This window comes from Antennarius striatus, chromosome 4 (genome assembly GCF_040054535.1).
Source record: "Antennarius striatus isolate MH-2024 chromosome 4, ASM4005453v1, whole genome shotgun sequence".
Lineage (NCBI taxonomy): Eukaryota > Metazoa > Chordata > Actinopteri > Lophiiformes > Antennariidae > Antennarius > Antennarius striatus.
The window spans coordinates 6,840,266-6,859,479 of NC_090779.1; the positions used below are offsets into that span (position 1 = coordinate 6,840,266).

The window sequence follows — 19,214 nt, forward strand, 5'->3', positions numbered from 1 at the left end:
CAGGTTTTTTTTAAGTGTGTTCACGTTTGAGTGAATCTCTCTTAGATGATTGTTAACGTAACTATCTTGTAATAACTACTTCATGAATAAATGGGATTTTAAAAGTCAAATCTCTCTCTCTCCCTCTGTGTGTGTGTGTAATAATTTTCTGTAATTTCTCATGTGCACACATCTTATGAAGCTTCATCTGCAGTTATAATTCAGTTCTGGGTTTTTTTTTCACATTTGATCACGTCTGACTGACAGACAGCCTTTCATCTGGAAAAAAGAAACGTGTTTTAGACAATTATTATTCAAATATTCCACAACTTTTCCACGTCAAGCAGCAAAGCAATCCATCCACATGAGTAAAGCTGTGTTTTCAGAAGAGAACATCTCTTCATAAATCACTCTAAATGAAAACTTCACCTTAAACTGTGTTATGATATTTCTATTATGCACCGATAACAGGTGAATTTAGAACGGATGCGCAAATAATCCGCAAATATTCTCAAAACCCAGATTGATATTTCATTTTAATCCAGCTAATTTGAAGAGATGGAAGGAAATCCTGTGACGTTATTCCTATAATAAACCAGTTCACCACGGATGAATCTGTCTTCGCGGCTGTGATCCCATCATGACCGGCTGGAAGGACTGGAAGGGATGCGACCGGATCCCACTCACAGCATCCACTGCAGTTTGCGTAACGCCCGTATCCAACTTTGGGACCAGAAGCTGTCCCTCAGGAGCCCCCAGCCTGCTGCAGCCACAACCTTCAGGCCCTTTTTGTTTTTCTGATCTCTCCCTGAGATGAACGTGTGGAGCGACTGGACCCCTCAAATTTTACCGCGCAAAGGTGCGGCATGCTGCCGCCGATCTAAACGCGCAGTCCGGACTCCAAACTGTGACCCGCAGGAGAAACTACACCAGAGAATCTCAGCAGGGCTGAGGGAAGTTGTGCACAGGTGGGGAGGGAAAAAATACGCGTTTGAGCTTCCTTCAGATGTTTGGGGTACTTACTCAGCAGCAGAGCAACAGGCAAGAAGAGGCAGCACACGGAGTTGATCAGGGATGCCATGCTGAGCTCACGGCTCGTCCTCCGTCCCTCACAAGTTTCTGCGGGATTTCTTCGCTTGTCACGGAGGCTGAGGCGGACAACACCCGATCCGCTCCCCGGCGCTGCTCAAAGTGTTTCCCTCCCGCCCGCGTCGCAGCTCTGTTCTCCGCTCCGAGAGCATCCACGGTGCGCTGGGGCGCTCCGCTGACGGGGGTGGGGTGGGGGGGTGGGGAGTCCGGAGGAGGAGGAAGAGGGGGAGAGTCCCCGATGAAGCCAATACCGGGCTGTGGGATCTGGCAGTGGTGCAGGTATTTAGAAGTTCTGCATTAGAAATTCTACTGCAGTAAAAGTACACAACTGTAATAATTGTGCAGAACTCATACCAGGATGTTATGACTCATATACTGATTTACAACTACAACACCTCAAAAGTATGAAAGTATGAAACTCCTTTGAATCCATTGGAGGTTCTAACACCAACACCTCCAAAGAACCCCCGCCCCCCCGACCATCTACCATATGGCAGGTGGGAGCAGATCCTCCCTATAGGCCCTTCTACGAATCACCTCCTTCTACACACTAATAACCGTCATCTTTTTTTCTTTAAAAGCACTTTCTTACAAGTGCTTTATGACAACGGCAAAATAATGCAACCAGTACAGTTTGTGTGTTGAATAAAATCAGATGGACTTACAGGAGAAGCTCAAAGACATTTCACACTACAGAATGAAGAGCGCAATCATTCATTCTCTGATTTATTGTTCAAGCAGGTGAAAAGGCTGCTTTTAAAATCCAACCAAAATGTGAGAGCATGAAGTGTTCATTCCTCTGCCAACAGTCCCACACCGGTTCAGCTTCCCTGAGCTGTGGACGCACCTCACCCCACTGACACATGGAAACCGGCTCAGAGGGTTTTATTTAATGAAACCTCTCCACTAGCCTTAAAACAAAAATGTTTAATTGGATGTAGCCGTTCGTTAAAATCCACCTCAAAGTCTATGGCTTCTGTCCTGGATCAGGCTACATTATTCCAGAGTATTTGATGAACTAACCAGATGAAGGTGAACCCGTGTCATCACTTCTAGAGACAGTGTCCTCGTTTGCGTGCGTCCTTGCGTCTTTGACGCAGATTTTTGACAGGGACGCACGATCATCAGAAAATGTACGTCCCTGAGACACAAGCTCTAAATACTTACAATAACAAAAATCTATGCTATCTTTTTCGGCGATATAATATCGGGAAAAAATATACTTCCATTCAACAAAGATATTTACAATTTATCAATTTCTCCGTTCCAAATTGACCGTAGGTGTAAATGCGTGTTTGTCTGGGTCTCTATGTGGCTCCGCGGTGCACTGGCCTCACGCCCTAGAGCGGTTGTGACCATGACTGAATAAAATCGACCAAACGGCAACACGACGTCTGTTCATTTTACACTCTGCAGTGAGAGAGTGACGAGTTAGTCTTACATTATCACCATGCTTACAAAAAAGATGCAAAAGTTGGAAAAAACCCAAGTGACAATGCTTTCCTGAATTAAAAAAAAAAGTCAATGAAAAGAGACATGTTACTGTGGACAGTACGAAAGAAGATGTAGAGGAAGCCGAGCGAAAACCAGCAAAAATCCAAACATTTGTACGGCAATGGACGTGATTTTTTCCATTGGTGAGACATGGCTAGATGTCAGCACCAAAGACAAAATGCAGTTTACAAAAAATGTGTGTGGACACGGCTCTGTCAGCTTGGTGCAGTGTCCACAGGAGGATATAGGAATTAAAAGCAAAGAAAAATGAAAAAAAAACCTATTACATTTTTATTTCTTAAACTGTTTAAGAATGACCACCATGCAGTAACATTTTGATAAAAATATGTAATTTTCCTGTTTTTTCCTTTATATGGAAACAGTTATGACACCATTATTAATAAAATCGTTCAAATTAACTGTTTGGTTATTATATTCTACTATTGTCAAAACTCAATCCTTACATATACACTTTCTACTGTGTATTCTGTTGTTACTTTTGGGATGCATAAATGTCATGTTGGGATGAACAAATTTTTGTTGACGCGCATCCCAGGGATGCACTACTTTGAGCTAATATGAACTCTATGGAGGTACTAAAACATTAAATATTTTAACTTTTGGAGAACACATTCTCTACCATCTGACATAGACTGTGTGGCATTTTATTTTTTCGTGCACCTTACACTGCAAGTTTTCATTTAGCCTCATAATGGACTAAGGTTGAGTGTCTGAGAAAATTGGTACGTTATTGATTCCATTATAATTTATTTTAGAAAAGATTTAACAAGTGTACAATAAAGCACTTAGCTTGTATCCAGATTGTAGGTCATTACTGACGTAGCAGAAATTGTGCTTAAAAACAGTATTTGAGACATATTTAATGATTTCCTCCAGATGCTCTGAAGCCTGATCTCCAAGTTGGACCCAGCAAACATGACATGCAGGACTATTTTTCTGGAAGAAAACAAGACGCAAATAAAGACAACAAACTGATCTAAATCTTTTTATTCCAAAAATGTTTAGGGTAAAAGAAACTGTAAAAGATACAACATAAACATTCAGGCAAAGGGGAACCAACACAATGGAAAGAGAAAGCAACTCTCAGACACACTACCTCAGTCATGTCCGTCACACACAGCTCTCTCTCAGGGTAACAGGGATTCACCCTGTCCTCCTCTGAGGACGACAGTCCAGGGTCAGCAACCCAGAGGTGAAGGTGGCCCAACACAAATCTCTCTCTGTTCCACCGGTGTTCAAATATCGGCACAAATCAACTGTCTTCTATTGCTTGCAAACAAAACATAGATTCCCCTCTAACGGGCTGTGTGAGACCTTTCAGTGACAAACTGTAAATGCTTGTAAAGTTGAATGTGGCACAACATTTAAGCTTCACAAGTTATCTAAAGGCCCAAACGGGGTCGAACATTAAAGATGTAGGATGCAATAAGGCACTTGCCGGGCAAATCCAACGGAACAGATTCTAAACACAAGGGTCCAATGAACAGGATATTTATTTTACAATCAGAAAACAGGGTGGCCACCCTGCAGTTCAACAATGAAGCTAAATGCACTTTACACTAATGATCATAAACTTTCAACAAGCTGTAAGGTTAACAAATGGTGCCTCTACAACCTAAAGGCAGGCTTATCAGTGACTGGTAAAACAGACACAGTAAGAGCAGAATGTTTGAGTTTAGAACCTAAAGGATGAGTGAATATCAGAAGGTCAACTAAGTACTGCCCCCTACAGCCAATGAGAAGTCACTGCACATCGAATTTACCAATACTTGGAACGTCTTGATAACGTTAACACCTTCAGTAACAGTTATCTTACGTGATTTATTATGTATTATAACTAATTTGACAGGTCTTAAAGTATACAAGTCTTACAAATACTAAATGTTTGTATAAAAAAGGGACTGACATATAGAAGGAAACGAGAAGTCCTATCAAAATGGACGGCTGCCAAACTGACCGCCATTTCTGATTTTACAGGAAAATTCTTTTTCAGGATCGAGGAACATCACAAATGAATAATCTTTCTTTTAACACTTCTTATTTCTTTCTGATTTGTGAAACTAGTGCTAGGCAGCAAAAAAGTCTAACAACAAATTCTGAGAAACTCAGGAACACATTGAATGAAGTTCTCTGCAAAAATAAATCAACGTTGATCCACGTATTCAAAGCTCTGAGAAGGATGGTGCCTAGGAAGGTTGCTGTCTGCCACTTACTGAGAAAGAACTGAAAGAACATGTAGAAGCAGCAGAAAATGGCTCTGGGTGTCACATACCTTTGATTGCTGTGATTAGCTTGATTCTTTAATAAAACAGAACTGAGGAGGAGTGTTGGATAGTATTGTTTAAAACAAAAACAAAAAAAAAAGAAAGCCCATGCCTGTCCTTTGCTCTTGAGGTGAGAGATATATATATAGTAAATTACATATTAGGTAAGTTTTTGAGATGTTTGTTCTTTTTGCTGTCCAGCAGAAGCCTTTGTATTACTCAAAACTGTGTCTGTCTGGTGGGTCAGAGGAACACAAATAGAACAAAAGGAACAGGGACACCTGGTCTGGCCGACCACTCAGCTGTACAGTCTTTGAGTCCTGGGGCTGTTTGGATAAAGTGGCATCAATAGAGCACCGGGAACGACTGTCTGAGAAACGAGGACAATCACAAATCTCCGGATCTCCGGTGGTTTCTTCTTTGTGATGGGAATAAAAAGATGAGACACAACCAGAATGGCTTTCTGACAAAGGACTGGAATAACGCACATTTACTTGTGAGTCGTCCATGCCACCATCATCCACTGAGGGGGGAAAAAAAAGAAACACAAACAAAAAGTTTCTATTTGTTAATACCTCACTAAAGCAGGCAGCGCAGGGAAAGGTATGGGAACAAACGCAGTATCAGCTGGAAGAGCTGCATCTGGATCCTTTCTCATCAACCATCTCCAACCGTCAGCACATCTGTGATCCTGAAGCTTCAGCAAACCGTCTCAACATGGCCAGAAGTCCTCCTCGGTCTTTTTACTCGAAAACATTCATGGACTTATAACGAAACTGCACTTGTGTTGGTATCTCTGAGGAAGTATCTCTAGTGGGTGACGAGACCTTGCAGCATCATCATGAGGCGCCGCGCCCTCTTGTTGAGCGGGCTGTGGGGGTCCTGCTGCAAGAAGGCCAAGAGCTTGAGTCTGACCTGGGCTAGCACGGCCGTCATGTGATCTCGCGTCAGTGGGTCGCTGTGATCCAGATTCATCACCGCATCCTCCAGGTAACTGGACAAGAACACAGGAGAGACATCAGGTAGGAGTTTGGACAAGAACAACAGTGTTTATCGACGAGGCAGAAGCAGTCTGAAGACTTTTTTTTTCTTTCTTTCTTTGTAGACAACACAAAAGTTTCACATCAACAATCTGAAACTTGAATCATTCAGCTATAAAAGCGTTACAAGGATAACATGCAGACACTTTGTCTTCTGCAGCTGCTCCAAAAGCAAAAACACACAGACAAAGGCCACGTCCCTCCACGCCTCAACTGGAGTGAGGTGGTTGTAAATTAAATGTCAAGCTCTGTCCTCGATTATATTTACACAATGTGCCGGCAGCCCATTGTGTAAATGTAATCGAGGACAACCAGTCTTTCCACTGAAATACCGCAGTACAAAATTAATTGGGCCAAAGTCACCTGTCTCCTCAACACCAGATGTCTGACAATTAATAGAGTACCGGTAGTTAAATGTAGAGGACTGACTGTCCAGCAGTCCCTCAGTGTCTTCACAGTTTAAATGACCACATCGCCAGCTGGCCAACACACACACACACACACACACACACACACACACACACACACACACACACACACACAGGTTTATCCATATAACACTGCAAACACACTCTAGAGGCAACTTTAATGTCACTGTACCCAACACCACAGACACTGACTATCTAATATCTTGCAGGAGATAATCTGCTCACTTAATTGTGTCCAATCCTTTCAAACACACATTAAGTTGATGTTCATGGTCCCTCTGTTCACATTATGTGTTCTTCAAAATCAATCCTGCTAACGATCCCTCTTTGGTCTTTAAAATCCTTCTGCTTCTTTCATCATTTCTATCAATCCGAAGAACTAAAACAAGCTTTTAATCATCTGCAAATCCTAAAATATTTTGTAAAACTGCTTTTACTTTTGTCTTTCTATCCAAATATCAACTGACTTCAATCAAATAGGAAAAAGATTTTAAGGCGTGGCTCAAATATAATTATAGCAGAGTAGATGTTCTGTGATTTATCCAGTTTGATTTATTGAACTCAAGCCCAGCATGACTATGCTGTCCCAGCCAGAGAATCACACCTGTCTGTGTTGTCAGACCTCACAAAGTGCCATCAATGGTCTGTATTAGCACTACTAGGCAGCTACAAAACATAGGCAGACAAGTGACCCAGAAACTGATTGCAGGACCTTAAAGACGTAAAGAAGAGTTGTATGTGGAGAAAAGACTGAGAGAAGAGACATGGGGATACATGAGAGAAACTAAGGGAGTAAGTTGATTGACAGCATGACTGCAAATGCATTTTACAAAATACAGGCTAAAAAGCTGAACTGCAGAATTGAAGATGCGGACATTAGTGAGGAAGGAGGAGTGTGTCTAACATTGCAGAACCATGTAGCAGGCGGGGCTGTGACGCAGTAAAGTGACGGGGTCAGCAGTTCAACAACATTTACCACCACTCAGATGAAGCATATTCGGTGACCAGGTCACACCAAATTGTCTGTAGGCGTGAGTGTGAGCATTTCTTTGCCTGTCTTAATGAACTGGTGGCTCATCCGGGGTGTACCCCGTCTCTTGCCTGTAGCGAGACCTCTGAACTGCAAGTTGGTTTAGCGGCTGTAAATGAGACTTATGATTGTCTCATCAACAAAAAAAAAAAAGGGATGGATGGATGGAGATGAAGAATAACGGAGGCGCTATGGGGAGTCAGGGCCTGGGCAGAGACAGCCTTTCTTCACTGCTCGAAGTCATCACAGATCAGCTTGTGTGGGAGAGGTGTGTGATGCGATTCAAATGATGTTTTCAGGAAAACCAAGTGAAAATGAAGCTGTTTTGGACAGAAGTGAAAAATTTCACTCTATGGTGTAAATCATGTCTCCAGCATCTTAAGACAGGTCTGAGATCAGAATACAGTGCTGTGAGATTATACCCTGCCAGTAACGTGAAAAGAATACAGGTAAGAGTGATCAATACACGTATCATTTTCATGGGAACACCAGGGTGTGTTTCATCCATCAATACTGCAACACCATGCAGTTAATTTGTCTTTAATGTGCCAAAAATACTGAGAGGTCATCTTGACTGCTGATACCAAAGACAATCCATATTTAAGTAACCATAAGCCGAGTCACGCTGTACTGAGAGCGCACTGGTACAAATACACAGTACATAGCAGCACAAGTGGTGAGACAACGTAACTGAGCCTCATCCATCCAGGAATTATGACATCACCATTAAACAACAAAGTTGCTTTCTAGTAGCACTATACACTCCACTGGGTTTTTTAATAGTACATTTTAATATTAGAATTTGATGCAGGTTAACTAAGAGAAGTGAAAAGAGCCACTTAAGACATAAATTGGGAATTTCTACAGAACTTCCAGGAACAAAAAAAAATTGGTCTGATGACGGAACTATGCCAAAACATTAGTTAACCTTAATGAAAAAGAATTTTGCAAAACACATTCTTGGAGCTCATCCATTCAAATTCAAAATGCCTTAGATTATACAAAAGTAAGGACAAGTGAAGAAGAGTTCTAAAAGATTGCAATCAGCAACTCAGGTGCAGAACAATTTATTAAGAGTTGAGGAGTTGAGTTTGGATGGTTTGAAACAAGCAGCTGCTCAGCTCCATATGACTGTCACTGTGTAGTTCCTCAAAGCAGATGCAGGGAAGCCTTCTGCTTTCTAACATTCATCTATTATTCTCTCATATCTCAGGCGTCGTCATTGTCATGAAAGTTCACACCTCAATGGAACATAAACCAAACATTTTGTGTCTGCTGTGTTCTGACTTTGTGTTTGTGATCCACAGTATTAAACTGTACCCAGTCTGAATGCTCCGATCCCTGAGGAGATCTGCATAACCTTGAGGTAAGGATAGTGCAGTTCTAAGTTCAAGTTTATTAAATAGCATGTTGTTCCATCCAACACGTTTCCTTACCCGATTTTGAGCTCAGAGCGGGTGGTAAGGTTGGAAGACAGCTGCTGGATGAGCGACAGCAGCACCGGCTGGCTGAGAGGACAGGACTGCTGACCAAACACCTGCTGAGAGTCGATGGTCTCACACACATAGAGAACCAGGTTCAGATCCGTCGCTGACAGCGCCTTGGAGTAAGAAGGAGAGGGGGTGTTCATTCTTGTTAAATCATTTTACTCAAAGTCACATCTTGCAGTCCAGCAAATAAAGGAAAATATTGCTAAAAATTTCCACCATCTGCAGAGGAAGGGTGGAGCGCTACAAGCCCTGCATTGGATCCCAGGGGAAAAGTCTCAGGATTGGATCTTTGAAATGCCATTCTGAAGCTAAATCATATGAACTTACACTGGAATGCAAAAGGTTCACTATTGTAAAGCAGCCCACCAGTCAAAAACCATAAACAACTTCAATAAATGCTCAGACCTCTTGCTCAACAGTTGCTACATAGAGAGCCAAAGACACCAATCACTGAACATGCAAAAATAAACCAATGGAAGACACTGACCATTAAAGCTTGTGTGCGTTTTCACATGATATTATGCAGCGGTTTTTGAAGTGAAGTCTGTTCTTTGAGGGTCTGTGCTAGGAGCACAAAAATGATTTTCTCATATGTTACTCCAATCTGGAGTAATAAATAAAACAGCATTGTTTTAAAAAAGTCCTTTTTATAAAATGTGATCATGAAATTTAAAACTAGAAAGGCACTCAATATTGTAACCTCCACCACGGCCAACGGTCCACTTTGAATTTCTACAGTTTCCTTCCATAATTCAACTGTCAGTTTGCTTGCATCTACCTATAAAAGGTACTTCATCAGCATGAATTGAGTATCTGTGTCCTTGGACACAGCTTCCAGTATTATACACTTATGAATAATTCCCTAAAAATTAAGATTGATGTTGCAAAACACATTGTGCATTTATTGAAATGAAATGAAAATCCTGGATCTGGATTATCAATGTGCAATTTATTTTATCAGGTTTTAGGTACCACTGCTAAATAAAAGTCAGACGTTTAAAAGATTCGGATAAAAGTCTGAGTTCAGACCAACCACTGTGATGTACTTCAAGTGCCAATCAAAAGGTCCACAGGTTAAGAATTGGGCTGCAATAAAAACATGGCTGATGACTCCCAGCCAAAGACTGAAGAAGAGAGGATAGCAGAAAATAGACGGAAACGAGCTGTTAGCTGCCACTTAAAGCACATTCAGGCACAAAGCCACTTAGGAGAAACCACATAATGAGTGTCTGCAGCAAAGCTAATGCACTTGTGGTGTCTGCCAGTGGGACTGAGTGAAGCAGTTGCAATATATTTGCTTTCTGAGCCTTGTTGTCCTGGTGGGCTCCTTAGTGTGTGAACGTGGAAGCGTATTAGTGCTAGATTACAAGTTGTGTGAGGGTGTTAGCATTCATTAAAAGTTAGAAAATACTGTTCAGCAGTGGCGGCTTTAATGTATACAGTGTTACACCGTGTGTGTGTGTATGTGTGTGTGTTACCTGCTGAAAAGCCTGGTTGAGCTGGCCTTGCTGGAGGAGCTGCAGGATGTTGGCCTGCTGTGTCTGGTAGTCCAGGTGTGCCGTGGGGACGGGCGTACCGGCTGCTGACCTCATTGCCTGCATGATGCTGGAGGTCACCACTGCCTGCTGCTCCTTCATTGCCAGGCTCACCTCCCCTTTGACAATTCTTTGTACGTGGCTAAGTATTGACTCCTGCAGGCTGGGGGGGATAAGAACAGAAAGGGAAATGAGAAAACAGTGAAAGGGTTTATTCTCTCATCTTTTCTAACCACTATGCTGCACTTGAACAGGCTGTCCTCTACTTAGAATATGCTGATATCAGGAAGAATCCTTTTTCTATGCTAGCTGTTATTCTGAATCTGACAGTAAAAAAAAAGAAAAAAAGAAGAAGAACCCTTCCTCTGGAGCGGTGTCATTACTTTTTCAAGATTTTAAAGCTGCAGCTGATCATCTAACTTTCTCTCTGCTATACCTTCAAAAAAATTATAAACTCTGGAGGCCATGCAATTAATTGCAGAGGGAGCAAGAGACTGGATCGAATTTATGTTCTTATATTAGCCCCAGGAATAAGCGTTGCTTGTTTCTTCTCTGCAATCCATTACAAACCTGCTCAATAGGTAGTAAGGCCTGGCTGGTTGGCATTAGCATCTACTGATTAGATGCAACAAGCTCAATCACTGCCGGTAACATCAGTTAACAGCAGGTTTCTAATAGTTCTGATAAATGAGAAGCAGCGTTGCAGGCGACTGCTGTCAAGTTACATTTTAAACATTTGAAGAAATGTGAACCCAGGTAAATGGTAAGTGGTTCACAGATAATCAGTTGTAATAAATTATAAAAAATGACAAAGTTTCGGAAACATTTTTATCACAAGCGGAAAAAAATCAATGACGGATAGTTAGGATACATACTTTCCCACCGTCATCTGGATCTGGTGCTGAACCTCTGCCCGGACATTAGCTGAGATGTTATTGGACAGCTGGTCGGTGGAGGCCTGAAAGCTGTCAATCATCTGCTGGAGCTGGCCAATCAGGGGGTCCCGTGACTCCTGCTCTCTCTGCTTTCTAGACTTCGTGTAGGTCTCGAGCTGCTGGATGTCTGCAAAGAACAAAACCAACAGAAACTGAAACCTGACAAACATGACAAAACCACTGCATGGATCGTGAAGAATACTCAGGCATGAGAAACATCCAAGTATTTGGGCAGGACCACAGTGTAAACAGCAGAATCACATTTATCAGGCTGTCAGTAACAACTACTGGTACACCAATAGGCACATCTGTATTATACTCACACTCTTTTTCTCATCAACCAAATCATGGTAAATTGATGTTTAGTTTTTCATTCAAAGCAAACAATGAACTTGACACATTACGGACCCAACTGCACAAAAAAAAATCTGGACATCAATAATGCTGAAGGCTGTCACAGTGACTAGATGGCACTGACTTGCCAATGCTTATAGAGCATTGGCAAGTCAGTGTGTACACAACCCTGGATCTGGTGGACTGAATTTAAATTGGAATAAGTTCTCCTGCTCAGAGGGTGACTGTAACCTTCTTACCTACTGTAAGTTACCTGTGAGCATCACTCACCCATACAAATTATGACGACCTTGGTAAAAAAACAATTTAAAAAAATTAAAAACCGACACCAACACACTGCCAGCTTTCACAGGATAGGAGCACAAACCCAGAATAAATGGACAGCTCATGAGGACATCAGTGGCGACTAAGCTGTCCCTGAGCTTTTTTTGTCCTTTGTTCAGGAAAAAACTATTTCACGTGCGTATTTCAACAAATATGCTGTCATATGTCTGTGGGACTCTCGCTCCACTGACATTCTTTCATCTGTGGCTACAATGAATGGTGCATGACGTCGAAGGGTAAACTGCCACTGGCTTGGCAGCAATAAACTCACTATCAACAACCACTGCCTGACTAGCAAAAAGCAAACTGTGGACTTTCAACCATAACACACTCACTGACTTGTATGCCATGCAGGTGTCAGTTGTGTTAGTAGTAAAGCCTCCCTTTGACACAGGTGTTGCACTGTGTCAACATTTTTAGGGTGAAACACAACCATACAGCTACTCGCTGTAATGCTACAGAAGATGTACGACACCATCGAAGTAAATAAAGAGTGAGTGTCACAAACTGATCAACAGAATCAAAATTAAAATCTCGGAGGCGTATTGAACTGGTTCTCGATGCTCAGTTATAAAACTAGGATAACAAGTGCCTCAGTAAGACATCAGCTACTGTAAGTGATTCAAAACGTTTTCAAGACATCCAGTGAATGAATGTTAAAGATAAACATTTTGAGCTTTATTATATGTCTGACTTTTGTAAAAAATCCAACTGAATTCAACCTTCAGAAAAATCTGTCTCTATTCCAGGTAACAATGGGTTTAATTGGGTCTTCAAGGAAAAAGTGAGAGAAACAAGAGTCTAGAACACAAGTAAAGGTAATTTGAAAAGGTTACCTTGTCCATTGCGGAACATTGAACATTTCTGCCGCATCACATATCGTTCAGTAATAATTGCCGCTTGAGGACAACTTCTATGACTGCAAAATACCTACATCGCTTTGCTTTCATTGAAAGACCCTGGAGAGCTGCTATCACTATTTGACTATTTGACTAATAGGTCTGATCTTGTTATCACCATGATATTCAGATATCTATCTGCTGTTGTAACTAAACATTTTAACGTTGCCTTACATTCTTGTGTGCCTTGTTTGAAGCTTTCGTTGATTTGCTGAAACATGGACTGGCAGCCTCTTTCAAACACGGGCAGCACGATACTCTGGAAGGTGTCTTTATAGGCTGCCTGGATGGGCCCCTGCATCGCTTCAGCTGCGGCACGACCAATTGCATCTGTAATGTTCTGGAAACAGGAAGAGGGTGCAATGAGAAACGTGGCAGAGTACATACTACATCTGAGAAGTTAAACGGTCATCTGCTTGCCTTTGATTTGACCACCTTGCTGACATTGTCCTTCAGGGTGACCTCCACAGCCGCCAACTTGGCAGTAACTGTATTGCTCAGCTGGCCCGTCACTGGCTCCAGACTCTTTGAGATTGCTAAAGAGGAGAAACAATAAACAAGATAGATGAGCAAGAACTCCTCTATAATTAGGCACGAGATGGAGGCTGGAGTAAAGAAGACAGGATTGTCTCCTCCTCAAATTACAGGTTAGGAAAAGACGATAGAATAAACATCTCAGAGTTATTTTAGAGTTGCAGTCCAACACATCTCAGCTCCATTTATTAGATCTGATTCATCCTCAGCCTTGGATAAAGCTTTAAGATAAAACTGTCCTTCATTAACGGTCAGCATAGCGGTTCATTTTTTAGAGAATATATGAAATAAAACTCATTAGATCTGATTTACTTAAAATGTCAAAAGACCTACTCATCAGGCAATGTTTACTTTTTCCTATTTAGATCAGAGATTTATTGATCCAATCAGACTGATAGCAGCACTGATACAGATTAAATTCAGTGAATAGCAAATGAACCATGACCTCGCTGATGCATTGATACAAAGAAATTCTCTGCTAATGTTAAAAATGAAAAAAGGTTCAGATATCTGTCAGATTCATTTGCAGTAGCTCAACCATTCAACAGCTCTAGCGATCCCTGACCTCATAAGGAATAAAGGAGATGATCACAATGCTTCAGCATGTAAGGTGTGCACATTTTGAAATTTATAAAAAGATTATATTTGCAACAAAATGCTTCTGACTAAAGGCAGGAGCTATTTAGCTTGTAAAACTTCTGCTTTGTTGTCAATTCCTCAAACAGCAGAGAGAGTGACAATAACCATGCCTTTAAAAACCATGTTCAGGGTTCAGGAATCTGAGCGGCAAGACGTAGTCAATTTCAATAAGTTTTAAAGGACAGAACAAAATGAAGTCAGGAAATATAAAACATGACGACGAATCTTCACGCGTCACAATCTTTTAAGGGAGAATTTATAGACTCTGGCCTCCGAAAGGGAGCAGACATCAGTGAACAACAAATGACTGAAACGATCATTAAGATTTATGCTTTTGTCTTTTGCAGATGGATCCGTAATGATGCAACACCACCATCATCTGGTAACAAGTACACATAGCTGTTCCAACAAACCGTCCACTTCAGCGACGACAGCCATTGTGTTGCCTCTGATGCGTTGATTTTCTACTCAATTGTGGCTCTTGTATTGTGCCCATGAAATGTACCTTAAGCTACAGGTACACCTGAGCTCTGATGACCTTGGGCTCACAGTACTCTCCTTATTACTAGAAACCATCTCTGTGCACACTGCTGGAGTCGATGTGTGTGTTCATGTTTGCAAAATGTAACAAAGACAGGTAAGGCTTAAGACAGATAAAACAGGCTGTGTGTGTGTGTGTGTGTGTGTGTGTGTGTGTGTGTGTGTGTGTGTGTGTGTGTGTGTGTGTGTGTTCTTCCGTACTTTGTGGGACTGTTTTCTTCATTTCCTCTCGTAATACTTTGTCCATTCTGTTGGTTAGCGCTGCGCTGAGAGCGTGGCTGAGCTGCTGGCTGAGCTGCTCCTGAAGCTGCTGATGGTGATTCTGACTTTCTGCCAGGATCCTCTCCAGTCTGCGCTCTGAAGTCATGAGATGTCAAGGTTCACCAGCGTCATCAAGGCCTGCATGGGAACTGTTGCTATAGCTTTGTAGGTTTTTAGGAGTTTGTTAGAAAACTCATGTGCTCCAAGATTCATTATACACGTTTATTGAGGTTTTAGGAATCCTCTTGTACTTCTACTCTGTGAAAACCAATGAAGACGATGATTACTGGCCTTTACTTCTGTTTGGCATCACTTATGATTAACCACAACAATTAAACACAACTTGAAACACCAGATGGGGATGGATGCAAGAATAATGAAAACAGATCCACACAAACGTAGAAGACATATATATTGTGTAGCAGCTGTAGCCACAAAGCAGGTCTTTGTGGCTACAGCTGCTATACAGCAAACAATATAGATTAGCAAGCAGGAAACAACACAATGCTACAAAAGAATGTTTGAATATTACGTTGTGAATGTTGGGCAACAAAACCAATCTTCTTCCATTCTCACCACATAACATAACCAGTCCCCTAAGCCTCTCCACCCCAAAGCCCACTCCTCACTTGAAAGTATATGAAGCTAGACATCAAATGCAGGAATCAATATGGGGAGCCAGCTCGCCAGGATTCCATCTTTAAACCAGAGTCATCAGTTGGTGATGGAATAACCAGGAGGGTTTAATTATTATCACTACTGTGTTGTAGTGTGTTCTGGTTTCTAATCTATGGTGGATACAACTGAAAATGCAGACCAGTAGTCTGATATCTAACTTTGCACATTGGTAAAATTAGCCATTGAAAACACGTAAGAGACAGAAGGATACGCTCTAGTTCTTGGTGGTGGGTCAGTACCCGCTCTTCTTTAGCTATGATGGAGCTCTGGATGGCCTCCATCTGTGCTCGAAGTTCAGTCAACTCTCTCTGCTGGCTGCGCAACACCATCAGCAGCTCATCCTTTACGTCAGTATTCATCTACAGGGGGTGCAGATAATTAATGAAAAGGAGAAAAAGAATAAAGACTAAAATGAAGAGAAGCACATAAAATAAAGCTTAAGTTTTGAATTAGTCAGAAGAAGATTGATTAAAACCAGCAAATGGGTAGCTAATTATCTCCGCCCTTGTGTTTATATTTTCTGTTCTACATTACCTGGCCAGAGTCCATTTTCCTGGACTGCGATGATTCACTGAAAGAGAAGAAATAATGAACAGTTTTAATAAATAAATAAATACTGAATGCATATTCCATTTGGTTGATGATGTGAGGAGCAATAAAAACAGAACTGCACTGGCCTGTCAGTCTATCGACACTGAATAATCCAGTTTGATAATTACTGACAGTAACAGCATCATCCATCAACACAAAACAAAACAAAAAAACAAGACTTAATATTCTAACTTTAAAAAAAGTATTGTAACTTGAAGGAAAAACAAGGATTCACTTTTAAAGAAACTAAACAAAGCGCAGTCATTGCGCAAAACACTGTTGAATGCTTTATCTACTTCATTATCAAACAATTATGTACCCTTCTTCTCTCTTAGCCTTCCTCTTTAGTTTGGGAGAGCCTCGAGGCGATGTCTTCCAATCTTTCACTGGTAATCTATGAGAAGAGCGAGCACAGTTCCCTGAGGATGAAGCAGGACTGGCAACCTCATCATCAGGGTCACTGGGTCAAACAGAAAGACGGAATTACAACATTAAAGCTGCTGAAATCCAGTGGATGAAACAAGTTAAATAATCATCGTGGAAACTGTCATTAAACCAAAGTTATTGGGACTGAAGTTCTACGTGCGTGCTGTGCTTCATTCTACCTCTGCTCTGCACCAGCATCCTGACTGTCGTTCTGTGCGAGGTGATAGGAGCGACGTTGGAAAGGGGAGCTCAAGCGTCTGTCCTTCGACTCGTCTCTTGAGCTAGAGAACAGCAGACATGAAACCAAATTTGTTTTAATAAATGAATCTCACCCTTTCAAAATTTCTGCACAGGTATGAAAGAGACAGGAGCAGGCTACTTGTCAGGCTAACCCACAGTCATAATTTGACCCAAGTTCCTGAAACTCTGACCTCAGAAGAAAAGATTATTTCCCCTTTAATAAACAATCTTTCAGAAAGAAGTTTTGGTAAAATCCCATTAAATAAAAGAATTACATCAAGATGTATTTTTAAATAAAAAAATAAACCTAAATTTGTGTTTATATGTATGATAATGATATCAAACTGTTCAAAGCTGAAAAATGTTCATTAATCATTGCAGAACTGCAAATTAGTGATCTAAAAGATATTCATTTTTAGATGGGAGATTGCTGTGGAAAGAAGAAATGAAATATTAAATATTTTTATATTTTTATAATAAGTTCTCTTTTTGAATGCAGAAAATAATAATGATATAATTACAGTAGTAGAAATTAGAATTAGGACTTTGGACCAGTTTTTGGAAAACAAAAACAAAAAGTTATTATCTTTTAATGTTCTGGAACAGAATCAGTTATTCAAAATAGTAACCGATTATTATCGGTTTCTTTTTTGATTCTTGAAAAAAATATCTGACCTCATGTTTCACTCAACCCTTGATGAGAGAGGAGAGAAGTTGAGGCAAGTTGAGCAGTCAAGGAAAAGGCAGTCTCCCAATCTATATTATATTCCTAACAGGTAACACTGCAGTCTGTCGATCTTAAAAAAAAGTTTGATTCAGAAATTAACTCATCAGAACAGAGTTCCCGAACTGCCAGCGCTTTGTAGCTTTGTAGTCCTTTGGTGGACTTCCTCTGACACTCCACAGACATTTATCTGTTTCCTTTCTGTTCTTAAACGATCACCAGATGCTTCGTTCAGAGCGTGTTCGCTCCCCGGTGAGCTCTGATATACGCAAACTTTGTTGCATCATAAGCTGCCACAGCGTCTCTGTGTCCCTCTGATTCTTCATCCTCTGTTCTGTAACTGGATCAGTGCTGTTGTTCTGTTTACTGTAGGGACGTATCAACAGTATGAAAACCAACTGCCTCAATTGTCAATTTAAAAGCCCTGAAGCTACCTACCTATTAATATTTACTAACTGATTCAGCAACTGTATTCTTTTGTTCTAACCAATTCAGGAACGTCAATTCATGGGTGGAACTTAAAAACCGGAAAACGTTATAATACTGTCTCTGCTCGGAAAAATCCAACTGGCAAAAAATTCTGTTTCAAAGCCCTGATTAGAATAATTAGGTTGTATCAGGATATTTCATGTATTCATGTGATATGCTTCTTCTGATTGACAGAATAACTAAGGAATATATTAGTGGATGTCTAATATTCAGTGTAATAAACGACGCTGCTTATCCTAAAGTAGTTAGATCCCGCTTCAAAGCGGTGATGTATTTTAGTTGTCAGCGTTGGTCAATTCGTCCGGTGGCTAGTTTGTCAAACAGAAATCTTCACAACCGTTGCGGATAGAAAGATGAAACAAAAACCACATTACTCGGGTGGCAAAGGGGATGAAAATGAGATGATGACCTTGAGAAAACTAGGATAATGTCAAATTTCAACTTTTGTACACTCAGAAACTGGATAAGATAGACAGAGGGAGAAGGTCAGTGTAAGACCACAGATCAAAACTAGGGCTTTGATCTATGACGGTAGGTCAGAGCACTAGCTTTTGATCTCTGACCTATGCAAGTAGGTCAGGGTAAAATTTTGAATTCAGAGGTGTGGCGGGATGTTCCAGTCTGTGACTGCATTGGTTATTGTTGTATTTGCGATAGTGGATTGATTTCATTTACTGTCGACCACTAGGGCTGATTAAAAAAGTGTACATTCAAAATGATCTTACCCAGATAAACCTAGGGAGCTTGATTTATTTATGGCGATTACTAAATTCAAGTCCTAGACTTTAAGATTTGCATGTCACGTGACAATAATATATGACAATGATGGCTTTGTGGTCTCTTGTAAGTGTGAATGTCTACAAATTGTTGTACATCTGTACATCGGGATTCTTACCAGTCTCCTAGACCATTGTCCCTCAGACTGTTTCTGGTTTCTCTGGTGATGTCAGGAGCGGCTGGCCATGGAGTGTGACTAACACTGCCTTCTGAAGACCCTCCTCCAACACCAGGGTTCTCCTGTGATAAGGCGTTCTCGAGTAGTGATGGGGTAACACTGAGCCTGGGTTCTGACTCTATTGGTCCACCCACTGGACCATCTGCACCTCCAAGTTCAAGGGGCAATAAGCTGAGACAACAATAAAAGAGTTCTTCTTTGAGGACAGACTTAATCTGTGAATAAGTAAGCACTCACTCGTGTTAAGGTTACTAT

The 19,214-nt window shown here is 41.1% G+C and overlaps 2 protein-coding genes across 3 annotated transcripts in view; both read right to left on the minus strand.

The window, feature by feature from the left end:
• The window catches only part of nrn1la (neuritin 1-like a), a 69,621-nt gene extending 68,433 nt beyond the window's left edge, over nucleotides 1-1,188 (minus strand). The window contains exon 1 of the mRNA XM_068313188.1: nucleotides 1,003-1,188. Within this exon, the coding sequence (XP_068169289.1) occupies nucleotides 1,003-1,060 (58 nt within the window). The 5' untranslated portion in view covers nucleotides 1,061-1,188. The remainder of the gene's footprint in view (nucleotides 1-1,002) is intronic.
• Nucleotides 1,189-3,552: 2,364 nt separating this feature from the next.
• edc4 (enhancer of mRNA decapping 4) overlaps nucleotides 3,553-19,214 on the minus strand; it is a 28,046-nt gene continuing 12,384 nt past the window's right edge. Inside the window, exons 19-30 of one of the 2 annotated variants that reach the window (XM_068313529.1) lie at nucleotides 18,900-19,130; nucleotides 16,731-16,832; nucleotides 16,445-16,519; nucleotides 16,069-16,105; nucleotides 15,746-15,893; nucleotides 14,797-14,952; nucleotides 13,303-13,418; nucleotides 13,057-13,222; nucleotides 11,246-11,432; nucleotides 10,314-10,533; nucleotides 8,782-8,945; nucleotides 3,553-5,841 (exon numbers count right to left, since the gene is read on the minus strand). In XM_068313529.1, the coding sequence (XP_068169630.1) occupies nucleotides 5,658-5,841; nucleotides 8,782-8,945; nucleotides 10,314-10,533; nucleotides 11,246-11,432; nucleotides 13,057-13,222; nucleotides 13,303-13,418; nucleotides 14,797-14,952; nucleotides 15,746-15,893; nucleotides 16,069-16,105; nucleotides 16,445-16,519; nucleotides 16,731-16,832; nucleotides 18,900-19,130 (1,786 nt within the window). In that variant the 3' untranslated portion in view covers nucleotides 3,553-5,657. Of the gene's footprint in view, nucleotides 5,842-8,781; nucleotides 8,946-10,313; nucleotides 10,534-11,245; nucleotides 11,433-13,056; nucleotides 13,223-13,302; nucleotides 13,419-14,796; nucleotides 14,953-15,745; nucleotides 15,894-16,068; nucleotides 16,106-16,444; nucleotides 16,586-16,730; nucleotides 16,833-18,899; nucleotides 19,131-19,214 lie in introns of both variants that reach the window. The other variant, XM_068313528.1, reaches the window with a different exon arrangement.